Source organism: Coregonus lavaretus (genome assembly GCF_964263955.1).
Source record: "Coregonus lavaretus genome assembly, chromosome: 4".
Taxonomy (NCBI): domain Eukaryota; kingdom Metazoa; phylum Chordata; class Actinopteri; order Salmoniformes; family Salmonidae; genus Coregonus; species Coregonus lavaretus.
The window spans coordinates 3,563,041-3,581,742 of NC_139991.1; the positions used below are offsets into that span (position 1 = coordinate 3,563,041).

Sequence of the window (18,702 nt, forward strand, 5' to 3'; positions counted from 1 at the left end):
ATTATTGCATTATGACCATGTCATAACGTGTTATGACGCTGGGTATCAAGTAAAGTGCTATCTGAATGTCTTACCTGCTTTGGTGTTCCCGTGTGTGTGTGTGTGTGTGTGTGTGTGTGTGTGTGTGTGTGTGGTGCCTTTGCAATCCTTGTCTCTCCTGTCCCAGCTGGCTGTGCTGTCCTCCTCTGTGCTCAACTCCACCCAGGTGGGTCCTAGTCAGCTGGACTCCAGCACCCTGGTGGCTATGGGGCACATACTGTGTGGGATCAAGGACTCAGACATGCGCTCCCTGAATGCAGTGGAGTTCAGGTGAGATTAGAGACGTACTCAAATCAGAGAGAGACCCAATTGAGAGAGGGAGTGTTATAGGTGCTGTGTTTTTACCATTAAAAAATAGTTTGCATTTCCACATTTTTCATGTTAAACCTCCCCTATGTGTGTCTTCTTAACCTTTATCCAACCTGTTTCTCCCTCCTCTCATTCTACATGCTGTAACCAATGATGTACTGCAGGGTTCTTCAATTCCAGTCCTGGAGGGCCGAAACACTTCTGTTTTTTATTTCTACCTGGTAGTTAATTGCACTCACCTGGTGGCCCAGGTCTAAATTAGCCCCTGATTAGAAGGAGAGGATGAAAAACAGAGGTGTTTCGGCCCTCCAGGACCGGAATTGAAGAACCCTGATGTACTGTATATGGGTCATTCTATAAATAATGGGGCCAATGTGTGACATTGGGATCAACATTTCAAAATGGTTTGAAACTAAAATAAAAAGGATTTTCATGCAGTTCCACATGTGTACTTAAAGGAATAAAAGTAAATATATGCAAATTGTCCCATAACTCCACCTAAGCAGGGTTCATACAGACATTGGCAAGTAAAATCCAAGGACTTTCAGGGACTTTTTCAAGCACTTAATTGTAATTTTCAAGGACCTCAGTGTTATACAAGTGTAGAATGTATATAATTGTACATGTAGGGCCTAATATAGAACCCCCCCCCCTTCCCCCAAAAAGTGTAAAAAAAAGTATGCCATTACCACTTTAAGAATAATGCAGCCTATGCAGGCACACAATAAAGCAATGAATAGCGGTATCATTAATCTCAACATTTGAATCTCACCATCGCTGTTTTTATAATGAGAAAGTGACCAAAAACCAGGTTCCTTTTTCAATGGAAGGATTTGTATGGAAAGTCAAGTTGGGGCGGGGCAGAACCATTTTTTTGGGGCCTCACTACAGACTGCTATATCGGTCTGCTAATACAGGGCTAGTAATGGCCCAGTGCACTACTTTTGTGAGAATATTTGATGAATATTTATTTTCAATTCCGATTTTTTGGGGGGTGCTGCAGCACCCTCAGCACCCCTCCTTCTCGAGGCTATGAGGCCTATTCCAGCACTTGAATTTCTGAGCTCCAAATTCAAGTTCAAGTAGGCTACTTCAAGCCCTTTGTATTGTTTACAATTGCAGATCTAACATGGAAAACAAAATGTATTTGTCATGTTATTACATTACAAGATCATATTGTGAATAAGCCCACTAGACTATGTAATTTGTTGTCATTATATCCAGAATAATTAATAGGAATAGTGTTTGGTGTTGTGCAATAGTCTATCCTACACAATTGCGCACAGTAGACTTGGTTTCCAATCCGAGGCACAAAAACATATGAAAATATGAACTCATTACCTTGATGCTTTCTCTGTTAAATCTAACAGACAACAAGAGATGATCAACATAAATTCTAACAGACAACAACAGATGATCAACATCAATTTGCTAGGGATATTAGATCCAAACGTGGATCCAGGTCCAACTGTCTTCACTGGTGTAACGAATGAGACACCAACATATTCTGGACATTTCTCACAAACACCTTTTTCCCAGCACTTGGGCTGTTGCATCGCATGCGCTATCGCAACAGCTGTTCATCACTTGACTGTCATTCTGAAAATTCCTTCCTGGATCAGACGATGATGTGTGAAAATATCATGGCGTAACTAGTCAGCTGGACACCAAATGCGCATCCAACAAGTATTGTGCATAATTACTGAAGAACCCACATGAATGACCGTATCGAATTAGGTTTTAAGTATCTAGGTAAGGTGACTCTTTCGGTTAGAAGCATTCGATTTTGCAATGCATACATTATTTTGGATTTGTGTGCCCATGAAAACTGTTTTCACCCGTAACATAAGGAGATACTAAATGTTATGTAGTTACACTGCATTTCTGAGATCTCTATACAAAACAATGTCTGACAGCTAGATCCAGGATTCTTACAGGGTTAAAGTTCAATGTCTAATTTAACTGAATAATGCTTAATATATGATATAACGACAACTTATACTGCCATAAATGCAAGGACAGAAAAGTAATGTTTTATATGTCACGATTTTGGACAAATCAGTCAAGACACCAACCATGATAAAGGGTTAAACATACAGTAGGTTTTAAATAAACTCGTGAATTTTATTGAATATAGCTATGATCCCCCTTATCTTAATGTAATGACATGTTTTTAAAAAAATGGATTATTATCAATTACTTACGAACAGCTGTAACATGTTGTCCAGTGTAGGAAATCCTCACTGGTACCCTAGTTTATAGAAAGCTCATATAAACCCTGGATTGCTGATGCTATGTATTGGCCAATGAGCGGCTTTGAAGCCACAGGTCGGCCATATTGGCACTCCCCAGAAGAAGCAGTCTTCCATAGGGATGAGTGGAATTCTAAAGTATTTCAATGAAATGTTTCAAGGACAAAATTACATGTATTTAAGTATTTTTGTTGTTGTTGTGGGGACAGTAACATTAGTACTTTCTAAAATGTATACTTTAAGGAAAGAAAACGTATCTATATATTTTTTTATGTTTAGCTCACATAATATAATTTAAAAGTATGCATTAAGGTGTCTGTAATATAATAAAAGTGGCAAAAATAAATGTAGACCTTAATAAATGCATTTCTATAGCTTCCCAAAAATGTTTTACAATGGTGGGAGTGCCAAGATCGGGGCACGGTGGCTACAAAACACTGCCCTCTGTCAGTCATTTAGTGTATATATAAATAATTGGCTGTAACTCACCTCTCCCCCTCCTGGCTGCAGTAAGGCAGTTCTGTGGCTGGGCCGTCTGAGGCTGGCCTGTTCAGAAGAGCAGCAGCAGGCTTTAACGGGACTGCTGAGCCATAGCCTGGCTTTCGGACCCATGAGCTCCTGGGGCCCTGAGGTCTTCATTGAGGTTGGAGCACTGGCAGGTACATTACATGCCTTTTGTTGTTTTTCTACCGCAAATATGTCTAGTGCCTGAAATTAGTTTCAAATCCTCTTACTATCTGCAGCTGGCCTCCCAGATATGGCCATGTCGTCTTTGGTGAAGGAGCAGGTTGAAGGACTTACACCTCTGGCTGTGTCCCTCATCCGGGCAGACAAGTTTGCTGTAAGTGTAAGGATTCAAAATGCCTATGATTCAATAACACAAGTCAGTTTATCTTCCATGTTTTGTATTGCCCCCCATCAAATTGTTGTTTTTCTTTGTTGTGTTCATGTGAATTGTCCGTGTCTCCTCAGGTCGTGTTTGACCCAGCCCAGATCAGCATGTTCTCCTATGAACAGGCCAAAGCGGTGACTGAAGCCCAGCGCTCGCTTTTGTCTCCTGTGCAGCTGACAGCTATGTCTATGGTGCTGACCGTCTGGGATGACAAACCTGTTGACTTCCGTGGTAATTAACTTTCACCTGCTGAAATATTTCAAGTGTACACCATTTTCCTAGATGATTTCCATATGTGTGGCGGCCTAGGGAAACCCTTCATATCGTGAAATGTTGACTTTTTTAAAGCCTACCTTGAACAAATACAAAGTAGATGCAGGTAGTGAAGGCCTGGTAGGTTTGATAAAGTCTAGCTAATACATTGTGTACGTAACTAGCTAGCTAACTAGCATAACATACCTTGCTTTCTCCTCATTGAAGATGCTCTCTCATCTCTCCATCCATGATGAGGTGACAGAATATCTTAAACAAACAACATCGATATTTATCTGTGAAATCTGCTGTCAGCTTTAACGATGATTGATCAAATCAAATGATTGACTAACTACAAAAAGGAAAGACCGCTTGCGTAGGCTACGCTACGATGACAGGAGCCCAATCGCACCCCTTCTCGCCTGTGCACTCGTTCACACCCCCTCAAAGATTAAAAGCAGTGGGGATTAGTGTAACTGTTGGTAGATAATTAATCTACACCTATACTATTTTACATATTTGAGGGGAGTGAAGGAGAGTGGCCAGGACTAGCAAGAAATTGGATGCGGCTCAAAATGACAGATAATGACAGCAATATGCCTCTCACTTCCACCAAGTTTTAGAATAGGATATAAATTGCTTTGTTACCTAAAATCAAAATAATTCTGAACTGCTGAAATTACTGCAATAGTGTTTCTATATTTTTATCACTTCATGTCATATTGGCCATTAATAGGCCTACCCGCTGATCAAGCAACATCCGAAGAAAGTTTGAACCTATTTTATGAACGTTTGCTACGGCGTAGCCTACTGCTACTTGTAGACAATGAAAATCCGACCCACTTGTATTCATAACTACATTGTTGATTGTAAATTACAACTTTATATTACTAACTATCTAGCAAATTCTTCTGTCTAAACCAGCCTGATTTCATTGATCTGTAGCATGTTATCTTGAATGGGCCAAGTCAACTGCGACACTCAGGGAAATTTAAACTAGCGTTTTTCACATTGGGCACATTGCTAGCCAACGACAAAAAACCTGGGAAATTAACTATTTCCTTAAGTAATCATGCAATATGTTTTACATTACAATAAAGTAAAGGGTTTAAAGTATCCAAAACAACCAAAACCTCAACTTCCACATTTGGTCTTTTTCACAACAATGAGGGCGCGATATCCGACGGGTTTTCGTAGGCCGCCTCACATGTTTCGCTGAAGCAGACATTGTCTTGTTCACAGCAGAGTGTAATTAAATTAGATGCGTATTATGTCAGTACATACTTTCAGCATGTATATTTTGTAACTTTGAGTCTGAATAATCCAGAGCTAGTGGAAGAAGGACAGCTCAAGCAAAGGTTTGAGTACTGTTGGATGTAGGATGCAATCGTATGATGCTTGTATTGTTGAGTTGATGTTGTTGACTTTGTCTCCATACATTTATGGTGTTGCTTTTGTGTGTCCCCATGCAGGCAGTTCATCTGGGCTGGCACTGTGCCCTAGTCCTCACTGTCACCTTCTGGGACTGCTGATGGTGCTGTTAGTTTCTGCCCTGTAATGGCCCTCCCCTTCTGATGGATAAATTCCTCACCCCTAATGGGACAGGAGGAATCTCTCCTACACAACTACCATGTTAAACAATAAGTGCAATATATTTGAGTAGCCCTTCAGTCTATTGTAATGGTGATTTGATAATGGGTGGTTATTTATTTCTATCAGCACTAAAGAGACATACATTTGCTATTGGCCTATTCTCTGAGTGAAGAAAAAATATTTGAGCATTTATGTATTGCACATTGCAGAGTTGTAGTCATTAGTTTAGACATAATTATTTTGTTAGGTTTAAGGTTGAATAAAATCTTGTTTTATTGCTTAAATGTAATTGTTTTAAATGGAAAGAGAATAGTAATCATGTGGTTCTATCTCAAGTGCAGTGATGTTTTCTATTATTTGAGCATTATTATGTTTCGAAATTATGTTTTGAAATCCTTGTCTACCTGTAAAGTATTTCGGCAACAATTTACATGGTGTACTTTATAAAGGGTCTGTTAATTGTTTATAAGTAGTCCATTAGACTCCATTCTAAAGTTGTGTTACCATACCAATATTTCTGTAACACAAAAATAATCTAGCCTATATAACACTCATTGCAAATAATTTTTCGGTATTTATTCCATGTATTGTAATTGCTGTGAGTTTTGTATTGTTGTGTGAATACTCAGGCATAAATGTTGCTAATAAATGACTTCTACATTGTATTCCTTTTTAATTTGATTTTTGTTGTAAACAAAATGTTTAACTGAAAAATATGTTTAATATAGAGCTGTCCGTCATCTAATAGCTTCACCTACATTTCCTAAACAAATTGGCAGGGTAATGGTGTTGAAATGACAGATTGTGCCTTTAAATATTTAATATTAAAGATTAAAATGTAAGATTGAGGTACAGTGCGACTTTTTTTTACTCAATAAAAGGCATACTCTTCCATGAAGGGGCTTTCCTTTCTTGAAAAAAAAAAAGAGCACCAACTCCCAGCATTACAGAGCTGTAAAGCCTCGTTGTCTACTTGCTCCATCTGCTTTGCTGCTTTCAGTTCAGTTGAGAGGTCTGTCAAACCCACACACACGCAGCCAAGATGGCGGATGCCGACGATTGGGGTGAGAACAAAGTTAGAAATGATATCGTACGACAGCTATATTTAGGGATTTGGGAAAGATGGGTAACATTGTTATTGATATTAGCTAGTATATCGTTTTGAACGTTCAAGATAACTTAGTTACCGTTATAATGTGTATTTATAGACGCTGACAACTTCGAGCCGGACGTCGCGCCGATCAAAACGGCGGTAGTGCTGGACAAATGGGAAGGCGAAGACGAAGATGAAGATGTGAAGGTAACCAGACAACTAACTAGATAGCTAGTTACATGATACAGGCCATTTTACAGATTATTTTCAAGTCATGATTAACCCATGAGTTGTGGCTAACACATCACGCCTTGCTAGTTCGTCTGTGGACATTAGCTGGCTAGCTAGTTAGCCGCCAACTAGCCTAGCGTTATCCACGTTTCTAGCTAGTTAGCTAACGTTGTATATCTTAGCTAGGTCGATACTGTACAAGCTGTGAGGCCGCACATGTGAAAACTGTCGACGTGTGTCTCCTGGTTCGAGCTGAGCACAGACTCATTCTCTGGCACTTTTGTTTTTGAATTAACTACGTTGGCCATGTTTTTTTGGGCTGGTTAGAAGCTACTGTAGATTTGTTGCATTCTGAGTTGGGGAGATTCCATGGTGTAACGTTACTGACATGTAGTTACTGACTAGCTAGCTACAGAACGAATTTAGCTTTTTAGGTTAGCAGCTAGCTAGTTAGGTCTGAACTAATGTGTTGACTATCTAGCTTTAAGAGGTACATTCATCATAATCTGACTGCGATTAGTCATTGATGAAGTCAGTTCAAGGCTTTGTTTGTGTTATACATTTAATAAATACACTTAAATGAAAACTAGCTGGCTAACGTTAGTTGCCAACGTCATTATTCTGCCCTGATGATACCAGATCACTGAATTGAGCCTTACTACTAAGGTGCTTCCATCTGACATATGCGAAAAGTAAAGTGTGTTTTCGAGAACCCTCTTCAACAGACTTTTCTCGTTGATTCATTTTCACCATGTATGGCTAGAAAGTCAACCGAATGTATACTGTGGGATCATACAGCTGTGGAAAAGGCTAGCAAAGCAGTTTGTTGTTGACCATGGTTTCTGTGGAATATAGGTAGTGTTCAAGTCATATGGTGTATTCGTGTCCCTAAAACAAAACTTGATCAGTACAGTAGGCCTACAGTTGTTTTGAGAGAAATGTTTGGTGTCTTTTTGGATAAGGCTTGGGCTAGGTACTTCTATTATTCCCTTATTAGGGCCTCAATGGATATGACACATCTGCCAAATATTGGTTGAAATGCTTTACATAACCACTTTTTGTGATAATGATGTGACTGGTTCTGACATGTCTTCCGATGTTTGATAATGCAGTTGTTCCCATAAATTCAGATCTTGTTGATTTCCTAGAAAATTAAGTCAAGACCTACTCTAGAAAAGTCCCAGAACCAACCGCTAAACTACCCAGTATTATGTACATTTACATTACATTTTAGTCATTTAGCAGACGCTCTTATCCAGAGCGACTTACAGTTAGAGTGCATACATTTTGGGAAACGAACCCACAACCCTGGCGTTGCAAGCGCCATGCTCTACCAACTGAGCTACAGGGGACTCTATCAACCACAGAACTTGGAATTTTGCACATCTGAAAATGATTTCAGTTGGTGAACTAAGAACAGATAATCAGCTTGAACAGCTACAATGGGATACATTTGTTTTTCTCCAGAATAAGTTTGGTAAAGTGGCATTTCCATTACTTCGAAACTTTGTTTTATTATTCTTTATGCCCTTCCTGGCTACATTCAATCAGTATTGCAATAAAAGTAATGGTGGTCCATGACCGTAAATGACTGTTATCCTACCGCTTAGGAGAAAATATAATGATGAGCAAACGCATGCCTTACACTGTTCAAATAAGTCAAAGACATTACCATTTGTCGGCTTTAAATGGACCAAAACAAAACAAACCTAAATCCATCCAGAAGGGTTATTTAGGGGACTGGAAGCAATGTCAATATCAACTGCTCACAATGATTGTTTCATCTCAACACAAATGCTACAAATTGTTTAAGCAAGAGCAGGTGTCAAAGCCATATTTCAAAAAAATGTATTGATCGATGAAGTCATTTGCAAGTAAAATCATTATTGGTTTGGTTGATGTCATCATGGGTTAGCTTTTTTCATCACAAAATCAAAAGAAAAATGCTGATGTGTTTTGCTTTCAATAATCATTTTAGCTTCTAGTAAAATACCAAACAAACGGGGGTCAAAAGAAAGGAAAGAAAAAGCAGAACGAAAACCAAGCAGAAAGAACCTCAGGCAGGCAGGCGATGTAGGCACATCATTCGACTCATTCCTGTATGTTCTCCCTCTGCAGGATAACTGGGATGATGAAGAGGAAGAGAAGAAAGCAGAGGCAAAGAAAGCAGGTGCAGAAATACAGTGGTTTGAGAAAGTAGTGGCTGTGGCCTGTTGTAATGTAATATGCTGATCTGCACATACCTGTATATATTTTTGTGAGTAGTTCACGAAAATGTTCCTGCATCATACTGGCTGCCGCCATGCCTTTTTATTACCAAGTACTGGCTGAAAATATGTGTAATTTCAACTTGATTTGATGGTTGTTTTTGTTCCAGAGGTTTGCTATAACATTGCTTTTTTTGTTTCAGAGGCCAAAGTGTCTGAGAAGAAAAAACTGGCCGAAAAAATCAACGAGAAAGAAAACCGGCTAAGGAAAAAGCAACAAGAGCTGAAAAAGAAAGTGAGTTTTTGAAATGTTGGATTAACCTTACAGATCTGAATATTTTCTATCTTATGAATCCTTTACTTTTTTCTTGTTGATAGTTGGAGGAAGAGGAAGAGCTTACACCCGAACAACAGCTAGCAGAAAAGTTGAAAGTCCAGAAGATGCAGGAGGAAGCAGACTTGGAGCTGGCAAAAGAGGCTTTTGGTAAGATCCTGGAATATCCTGTCAAGTTTAACCCAGATATCAGAGATGTGATTTTTCCTGCTTTTCTATGTTGTCCTGATCACATCCCTGATACATGAAACATTCATTTTAATGTGTACCCACTAGCCAGCCATACTGTTATTGTGTGTTCTCATTAGTTTTTGTCCTTGTCATTTCAGGCATTTCAGGGGGTAGTACCACAAACAATGTTTCTGGAATTGAAGCCATGTGCCCATCTTCTAAAGAAGACTTCACAGAGTTTGAAAAGCTGCTGAAAGTGAAGATATTACAGTATGAAAAATCAGTGCATTATTCAAGCTTCTTGGAGTCGTTGTTTCGGGAGCTCTGTATTTCATGTGAGTTCAACATCCTACAGGAATTATTGTACATGAAACATGCTTTATTATTCAGTGTGTTTTAGGTTTGTGCACATAACTTATTACTTTAAAACAAATACCAAACCACATGTCATAAATACCTCATATCAAGAAATGTTTATATACATAAGCCATTCAATAATGGTTTGACTTGACATATTTGGAGTTCACTAACATTCAGGCTCAACCATTGTGATAACGTCTTAACTAAATGTCCTGTTTCTACACAGTGGAAATTGACGACTTAAAGAAAATCAGCTCTTCCCTGACAGTGCTACTTAATGAAAAACAGAAGCAAGAAAAAGTAAGTTGTTGGCTGTCTTATTCATTCTGAACAAAAATGATGTCATCCTTCTGGTGTTTTCTTCATGAATTGTAGTTCTCCTTACGGTCAGTGGAGGGAGCCCTCTACCGGTACCTCCATATTGCTTTTCATTGGTCTCTGCTCAAGGAACTAACTTACACCCTGGTTGCCCCATTCACTTTAATATTCACTCAACTTGCTTTGAAGAACACCAAGTGTTTATTAAGTGTTAATTTGTAGCAATGGTTTAAGTTTTGTTTTGGTTCCACAGGCAATCAAAGGCAAAAAGAAGAAGAAAGGAGCTGTACTTGGTGGTGGTATGAAAGCCAAGGGAAAAGATGACCTTGCAGACTATGGAGGATTCGATGGTGGCTACACCCAAGACTATGATGACTTCATGTGACCACAGCTATATCCCCACTGCCTTTTTACCCTTTAACCCTCAGAAATGCAGCTGTACTTCTCATGCTGTCCAGTGTCATCCTGGAAAAACCTGAACAATGTGTCGCCCTTTCATTTTGCTTCAATGATCCGAGGGACAATACAGGGAGCATCCAGTACCAACACTTCTGTTAATACATAATGAAATGGCCTTTTCTCTCATTCAGCCTCCAAACTTCATAAAGATACAAAACACAGTGAAAAATACTTTACTTGCTGTATGTGATTTGTAGAGCATGTTTTTGATTTAGAGAAATGATGCTCATGTCAATTAAGTCCAGTTGCTACTGCAATGACATCTCAACAAATTAGGTTCTATGCAAATAATTTCACCCAGAATGTCTATAAATATAATAGGTATTTCACTTTACCTGTCGATGGGTTTCTTACAGGAAAGTATATAGTATCTATAATGTAGGTTGCCAAATACACATTATCTTTATCCATTGAAAGTTGCATTGTTCATGCTTTGAAAATGACACTACATGTTTAGTAGTTATTCCAAAATCATGCCTGGGGCGGCAGGTAGCTTAGTGGGTAAGAGCGTTGTGCCAGTAACCGAAAGGTCGCTGGTTCTAATCCCCGAGCCGACTAGGTGAAAAATCTGTCGATGTGCCCTTGAGCAAGGCACTTAACCCTAATTGCTTCTGTAAGTCGCTCTGGATAAGAGCGTCTGCTAAATGACTAAAATGTAAAATGTAGTAGTTGGAGTGTTTACAGGGGGCTTATTGCGTTCACTGTAAAAATGGATTGACAAGTGTAATGCATTTTAGGTTTGGGCGGTATCCAGATTTTCATACCATCGTACCGGTCCTGTACGCACAAAACAAATTTAAGCAGCAGGGATTTATCCGGGAGGGGCTTGATTGTCTCTGCTGTAACCAAGAAGCTTGATCTTGCAAGCTAGCCACTCAGCTAGTAAATTAGCAAACCAAATGCATAGCTGGAGCCCTGAGCTGGAGATAATTTATTTGGCTTGTCTAAGATAGTTGTAGTTCTAAGCAGTGGTATTGAAAATCATACCGTCTGTATTTCAAATGTATATGGTATACCACCCAAGCCTAATTAATTTTACGATAGATGTGACTCAAACCTCATGGCCATCCTCTGGATACATCTCTGGAATATCCTTGAACAGTTGAAGCAAGAGTGCTTTTAGGTATTTTTTTGTGCATGACAAACAGGTAATTTGCTCATCAATTTGATTACTGCTAATGCAGATATAATTGTGATCAGGCAAGTTCTCACACAACTGGTCTCCTTAACATTGCTTCTGCAGCCTTGTATCAAGTGAGACGAGGAGGGAACTTATGGGCTGACCTTAGTGTCTTCATAATGGTAGAAAGGGATATGTTTTTCCTATTTTCTAACATTTGAGAGGTTTTCAAATTGTTAAGGAAATTGGACATGGTGTACAATATACCGTAAAAGATGACTGGCTCTTCAGTGTTTTATATGCATTTAATTTAATAAAATCACTGGTCGAAAGGATAAATTAAAAAATGTCTCTACTTTTTAAAACTTGAATTCACTGACGGTTGTATTATGGCTTACGTGGATTAGAAGTAACTTGTCCGTAGTGTGCACTCTACAATGTTGTCAGCTATGTTGTGAATGCGCCAACAAAGATTTGTCTAAGTGTAAGTGAATCAGCAATCCAACACGTTCTAGGATTGTTCTTGTTTTATTTGGGGCGTAGTGTCTTAATCACTGGTTACAACCTTGAATGGCATGTATAATAAATATCCCATTATTTACAATTTCAAGTAGTAAATATTCATCACAGTACAGGTGAAGAAAATACAATATATTTTCTGTAACATTAAAATCTCCACTGAATGTTCCCTGGGAGATACCTGTGTTATAGCTAACAAAATATTTGTTAAGTTTTTAATTTATGGTTATGGGCCTTACTCACAATCGTAAAACATCTTTCAGTAACATATAAAAAATTATTACAAACAGTACATTATGAAGAAAAACAACTTGTGTATCTTCACTGAAGGGCTAAAATATCAATTTGAATCCCATCACCAATACCCACTTTCTTTAGTGATTTGCCAACATGTCTGATGTGATTGTGATGTGGAGACCCTGACCTGTAGTGCTGTGCTTTAGCCTGAGGTGCTCTGGGTGCGTGTGGCAGCGGGATTCCGAGTACTGCGTCTACGGCTGTTGCGGAGTGCGTTGGCTCCTGCTCTCTGCCTCCTGCCTCGGCCACCCCTCACTGCGCTCGCCACAGACTGCCCGGGGGAGTTCTGCGGAGCCTGGAACACGCTTTGACGGGTCACCTCACGGTTGCCACAGGTAAAGGTAAGTGCCACTCCCTCGTTGCTCTTCATGACACGGGAAGTGCCATCAGAGGTGCCATCAAAGCAGCGTCCCAGTGCTATCTCTTTAGCTGTGCGGGGGTCCTGGTCTGTCACTGTGTAGATGCCATAGTTGTGGCCCAGAGGGTCCAGTGGTGCCAGCATTGTGAACTCATTGGTGTCGTTGTTGACGGCTAGAGGCAGGTGATTAACCAGGTACGCTTGAAGCATGGAGTTAACATTGTCCCTCTTACAGCTGCCCTGAGGAATCACCTTCATCAGAGTGCGGTCCACTCGGTCCTGGTCGTAGAGCATGCCACTGCACTTGAACTCCAGGCACACAGCAGAGACGGTGGACTGGTCCATGTCGCGGATGCTGCGGGTGTCGCGGAGGCCATACAGTTGGCCAACGGTCTTGGGGTGAGTGCCGCCCTGGTTGCGGGAGCGCACGTTGATCTCATGGGGACCATTGATCTTGACCTTGACATAGCAGGCTCGGTACTCCATGGGCTTGGGCCACCAGCTCAGGTAGTCTTCTGTCCAGCTCATAGGATCGTCTTCGTTGAAAGGCACTGTGTTGTAGTCGTAGCGATCTCCCTCCACTCTGGTGAAGCGGAAGTGGCCTGCAGTAAATGGGGCTTCCTCACACTCTTTCAGTTGGTCAAATGAGTACACAGGTCCATTGAGCTCTTCAGCTGTGTTTGGGCTGGGCTTGGCCACATTGATGCTGAAGGCTGTCTTCTTTAACCTGGGGTCATTGTGGTCTGACCGTCTGTAGTTCAGCTTGCCCAGGTATGGCTGAGGGACTCCAATGATGTTGGGGTTGAATTTGGGAGCAGACGGGACAGCCTCGAGTTCTTCTCCTCCCATGTTGGCCATGACGTGGGCAGAATATGCGTCAGCTTTCTGGTCGTCGCAGAAGGCAGGCAGGCAGGCACCATTGGGGCCAGTGATGACGCTGTCAAAGCGTCCCCAAGCACGAGGGTTGGAGGAGTAACCTGCAGTGGGTTCCATGTTGATCAAGGTCACCACCACTCCCTCTACCTGCTCGCTGGGCATGAAGCGATCGCTGCGGAAGCCTCGCACCTTGATGTAACACCTCCTGTTCTCTGGGACGTCCAGGTTAAACAGCCTCCTCTCTCTGATCTCCATGTTCCCAATGAGGAAGGTCCTCTCCTCCCTTTTACCACGTTGCTTCTTCTCCATTTGGAAGCTCCCCTCCTCCTCCCACATGCCCGTGTCGGGGTTCAAGGACCACAGCTTCATGGTGTCCAGGTGCTCAGGCATTTTCACCTGTGTTGAATCCATTTTCACCTTCACCTCTCCGGCGTTCAGTGGTTCTCCGGCCTCCTCATCCCTGAAGTCAACTGAGAACATACCGTAGGTTCTCAGGGGCAAGGTGTCTCCCTCATCTCCTACGAAGTTGAGGTCACTCTGTGCGGCTGCTGCTGTGGACACGTCTCTAGCATCCAGAAAAGTGATGCTAGCCTTCACATTACCCACAAATACTTCTCCACTCTGCTTGTAGAAGGAGTTGGGTGGGATCTGGATCTCAGCAATAGGATCCTGGCCCTCCACCTCTCCCAGCTGAAGAGTGTTGAGCTCTGTTGAGCTGATGGTCACTGGTTCCTTCTTCCTCAAAAGCTTGATCTCATGGTAGACGGCGCCCCCTTTGGTGTTGAATGGAAGAACCTTGGTGGTGTTGACGAACTTATCCATGTTGTCCACAAAGGTCATCACCAGCCTCTCAGTGTCATGGGGGACCTGGATGGAGAAGGTGCCTTGGTAGCCTGTGCGGCTGACTCTGGCTCCATTTATGTAGACGTGACCAAATCTCATGGGCTCTCCAGTGTCTGCGGCCACAGCCCGCCCACGCACAATGGCTTTGGTCTCCACACATTTCTGGCAGCCACACTCGGTCACCACCATGGTGGTGAGCTCATAGCCCTGGCATTTTAGTTGTTTCTCCTCCATCTTTGCCACCCCACAGCAGTATGCCACTGAGTCCTTGCACCTGATTCCATTGTCCAGCTGTCCTGCACAGGTTCCTGAGAGGCACTTTCCTACGTCGTAATAGAGAGAGCCGGTGCTGTTTTGGTAGCAGTCATGAGGTAGGCGAATAAGGTAGGATTCGGGTTTCGGGTTACATGAAGGTTGATCTTTACCTGTGAGGAGAAAGGGGTAGAAAACAGACCAACACATGTTAAAATATTTACAGATTATACAATGGAATTATTTTATGAGAAAATCAATACCCTTTCATTCTCCCTCTGATCATTGACTGATGTCATGCAAATGGCTGTTCAAATAGTAAATATGAATGTGTGAATATCACCCGTGGTGCTTTGAGATCAAACCTAAGACTGTGACTATGGCTGGTTTGGACTTGATGGCCCCAGCCTGGTTGCTGGCTCTGCAGTAGTACTCCCCAGTCTGCTCCATGCTCAGGTTTCTTAAGACCAGCGTGCTGTCATAGTTCAGCTGCTTCCTGTCCAGCAGGCTGCCGTTGTGAAACCTACCGAATTACAGATGACTGTTGAACACTATACCCAGCAAAAACTTTGATTTTGATATGGTAAATATATAACATTTTCCAAGCTGTCATTACAGATCCATTGGCTTACCACTGGTACTCTTCTGGCTCTGGTGATCCACCCACTTTGCAGCAGAGAGCAGCTGTCTGGCCCTCTCTTCTGGCCTTGTTCTCAGGGTTCTTCACCACATGGAGCTTCTCTGAGGGATCCACATTACAGTGTGTGAGACCAGTGTAAAACAGAGAATTGTAACATGTAAAACAGAATTGTAACAATGTCAGCTTTCATTACTTTTTTTGTGGCCATTTTACCTGCTCTATTCAGCATGATACTGAGGACAGAGGTGCGTTCGGTGCTGTGGGGCACGATGACAGTGTGAGGGGCGTGGTTCCGCAGCTGGACGGTCAGTGTGGCATTGCCGTCGGGACAGATCCCTGGGATGCGGAAGTGTCCATTGTGATCGGTGAGGGTGAGGAGTTTGGAGCTGGGGCCGAAGCGGAGGATGGTGGCCCCTGGGGCAGGGAGACCTCCAGCACTGCGGACAGAGCCCAGTACAATGTGGTCCTGACACATACAGGCGTCACACTCCGCATTCATCCTACCCATCTCACAGTGCAGTGTGCAACCTGGAACAACAGCAGCAATACAGTTCAGCATGTCAGACAGTGCCTTTGTACATTGGTTCAGCTATGACCATTTCTAGAATAAAATGCAAATGGTACTGTGACATTACAGAGGTTTCAAAGATATGTAATAGCTGTAATTGAGATGTTGAGAGCAACTCACCAGTCCCAGGGCATTCAGGTCCTTTGCAGGCTCTACCCTCCACCGTAGGTCCGCTGCACTGCTTATCCCACTGCTTAGGTTGGGACTGGCATTTCCTGGAGCGCACCTGCATTGCCACCTGGCCACACTTGGCAGAGCAATGGCTCCAGTCTGACCAAGGACCCCAGGCATCCTGAGAGCCTTCTGACCCAGTGTTGCCTGATTGAAAATAGGTTTTCACTCCATTACAAAATACCGATATAATTGCAGTAGCTAGAAATGTTGCTTGGAGGATAAATTATGGCTTTCACTATTATAGAACAGTTTTATTTTACATAATACAGTAGCTACTTCTCAACTGTATTTAATGTAAGGCTCCCAGCCACACATACCAGACTGACCTTTGGGGCACAGGAAGCGCACAGCGTAGTTGGAGCAGTTGCGACCAGGGGCCTGCTCAGCGTTGGCGCACCAGAAGCCCAGGGTAGGGTCTGCGTGGATCTTCTCCCCCGTGTTGCGAGCGGGGATCCAGTCAGTGGTGCGAGCCTCCAGGGCCCGGGGGGCGTCACACACCCGCGCGCGGTAGTAGAAACGGATAGCGTCCAACTGCTCATAGTCTCCTCGACCTCCAGGGTGATCCACGTTGAACCAAGTGGTCCACTCATAGTCATCTGGACACAGAATGTCGCACAATGAATACTACTTCAGAATGATGAAAATAAAATAATATAGTTACAGTGTTTCCTCTTTGGCCATAAAACAATTGCATTGCATTTTTTAGCTAATTTCTCTGCTGCTGTAAACATGACTGGTGCCATTGGGCTGTAATTCTGAAAGTTATAGTTCTTCATACTATATTATTACATAGACATTAACCAGACTTAAAGCGACAATCTGGACTTAAAGCCACAGTCGTGACAATTGTGTAAAGAGATGTATTTTGGGATGTTAAATGTTACCTTCAGAGTTGTACACTGCAGGGTTGTTTTGTCTCGCAACTCTCGAACTGTCTCTTCTCCATGTTCCTATAAAACATCACCTCATGATGACTCATGATTGACCTGTTGTGACATCACTGACCAATGCCTCAATGCTGACCAGACTGGCCAAACCTCAGACCAGACGGACCAAACCTCTGGCTATTTCTTCCTAGAGTATTATGGTCACCCGTAAAGCAATGGGAAAGAATCTGTATCTTTCAAATCGTTCAACTTTTCAACTATACTCTGAGTCATGGAACAATATATAACGACTTGTACTTTCTCTTCACGTAATGCCACACTCTAATCTCTTTCTGGTGATTTGCCCTGTGTACTTTGGAAATCAAATGAATTGCTCCAACACATGAAAGTGCCAATAGCGTTTCAAAGCGGTCAAGGAAATATGTTGTGGACCAACAGTGAAAAGGCTACAAGAGTTTAAAAAGAGTCATTATATATATTTTACATTTATGTCCCATCGTTACTCTCAGCTGCAAACAATCAACTGCTTTGTACTAATGTCACTGAAACCAAGAGATAGATTTTTCATTCTGATTTACAGACTGACATTTGTAGTGTACGGTGTTACATAATGCATATTTTGACTTTTCACAGACCATTGCAGTTACAGTACCCACCAAACGCTATAATCGTTCTGAGTTCACATTGGGGCTCAGTATAAGCATACTACTGGCACATACTTGTGTGGCCAATTGCAGAGAGTGTCTCCTTAGCCTTGGCCTTAAACATATCCCGCCTACTTAAGGATGTGGATCAGAATCAGTAATGGGGACGTGTAACAATATGCCTCTGTCTACCAATGGTTTGGGAGAAGAAGGAGTATAGGCTTCTGTAGAGTCAGAAGATCACCAGGCTGCTGTCTATGTCCCAAGGAGACCTCTGTTCTGACTTTTCTCAAATTCACATGAGATAATACTCTCAACTGTATAATGAAATGATCAATGATAATCGAATTTCCACACACAGGATATCATCCTGGTTTACGTTTTGACACGTTGAAAAAATTGTTAACGTTTTCCAGTTGAAATAATAGTTGCAATTCCCAAGCTGAGCCTTGTGAATGAATTATGGAGTTACAACTCCCAAACCGAGCTGTGTGCACGAGCGTTCTTGTGTGTGTGTGTTTGTTAGGGATCTGTGTGTGTGCACGTGTTAGGGATGTGTATTAGGGATGTGTGTGTGTGTTGGGGACAGTAAGGGGAATGTAAATAGTAACTGCTAATGAAGACCAACCTTGTGCCGTAGTGGTGACTCCCAGAGCTAGGAGGAGAGCCCATGTTGACAGGCAGCACATCCTGGCACTCTGCTGTTGCCTCTGACCTGTGACCTTGTGGTAATGACCCTCACGCCAGGCACGACAACACTAAGAATGGTCTACCAACACCTCCTGTAGAGGGGAAATGGAAATACTTAGCCAGAATCATTCCTGGCAGATTATCAAAAACAGTAGAGTGTAACTTTGTGGTCCACAGTATTAAATTAAATGCTTTTATTTTCTATTGCATATGATTCCCTGGATGGAATATTAGGTCTCTTTAAATGTCTCAAACATGTCAAGTAGAGGATCTCCACCAGAGGAGGCTGGAGGGAGGAGCTATAGGAGGACAGTCTCATTGTAA

General features: G+C 42.1%; 3 protein-coding genes across 3 annotated transcripts; 2 read left to right on the top strand and 1 right to left on the bottom strand.

The window, feature by feature from the left end:
* The first annotated feature begins 226 nt into the window (after window positions 1-226).
* On the top strand, window positions 227-5,890 carry LOC311127107 (stereocilin-like). Its single transcript, XM_084158871.1, has 5 exons — window positions 227-309; window positions 3,111-3,259; window positions 3,344-3,441; window positions 3,573-3,723; window positions 5,217-5,890. The coding sequence occupies exons 1-5, from the start codon at window positions 245-247 to the stop codon at window positions 5,300-5,302; spliced, it is 549 nt and encodes a 182-aa protein (XP_084014997.1). The 5' UTR covers window positions 227-244; the 3' UTR covers window positions 5,303-5,890.
* A 409-nt stretch (window positions 5,891-6,299) lies between these two features.
* On the top strand, window positions 6,300-12,240 carry LOC311127940 (eukaryotic translation initiation factor 3 subunit J-A-like). Its single transcript, XM_084159840.1, has 8 exons — window positions 6,300-6,401; window positions 6,546-6,637; window positions 8,780-8,831; window positions 9,072-9,163; window positions 9,247-9,352; window positions 9,532-9,708; window positions 9,960-10,033; window positions 10,305-12,240. The coding sequence occupies exons 1-8, from the start codon at window positions 6,380-6,382 to the stop codon at window positions 10,434-10,436; spliced, it is 747 nt and encodes a 248-aa protein (XP_084015966.1). The 5' UTR covers window positions 6,300-6,379; the 3' UTR covers window positions 10,437-12,240.
* On the bottom strand, window positions 12,226-18,377 carry LOC311127939 (cartilage intermediate layer protein 1-like; the record flags this gene model as incomplete). Its single annotated transcript, XM_084159839.1, has 8 exons — window positions 12,226-14,948; window positions 15,141-15,298; window positions 15,408-15,516; window positions 15,629-15,943; window positions 16,104-16,301; window positions 16,484-16,753; window positions 17,042-17,107; window positions 18,317-18,377. The coding sequence occupies 8 exons, from the start codon at window positions 18,375-18,377 to the stop codon at window positions 12,589-12,591; spliced, it is 3,537 nt and encodes a 1,178-aa protein (XP_084015965.1). The 3' UTR covers window positions 12,226-12,588.
* Between the last annotated feature and the right edge of the window lie 325 nt (window positions 18,378-18,702).

Coding starts and splice junctions, on each gene's coding strand:
- LOC311127107 (XM_084158871.1), top strand. CDS start 245: ATGGGGCACATACTGTGTGGGATCAAGGACTCAGACATGCGCTCCCTG. Junction 310..3,110: donor CTGAATGCAGTGGAGTTCAG/GTGAGATTAGAG, acceptor TCCTGGCTGCAG/TAAGGCAGTTCTGTGGCTGG. Junction 3,724..5,216: donor CAAACCTGTTGACTTCCGTG/GTAATTAACTTT, acceptor GTCCCCATGCAG/GCAGTTCATCTGGGCTGGCA.
- LOC311127940 (XM_084159840.1), top strand. CDS start 6,380: ATGGCGGATGCCGACGATTGGG. Junction 9,164..9,246: donor AACAAGAGCTGAAAAAGAAA/GTGAGTTTTTGA, acceptor TCTTGTTGATAG/TTGGAGGAAGAGGAAGAGCT. Junction 9,353..9,531: donor GCTGGCAAAAGAGGCTTTTG/GTAAGATCCTGG, acceptor TTGTCATTTCAG/GCATTTCAGGGGGTAGTACC.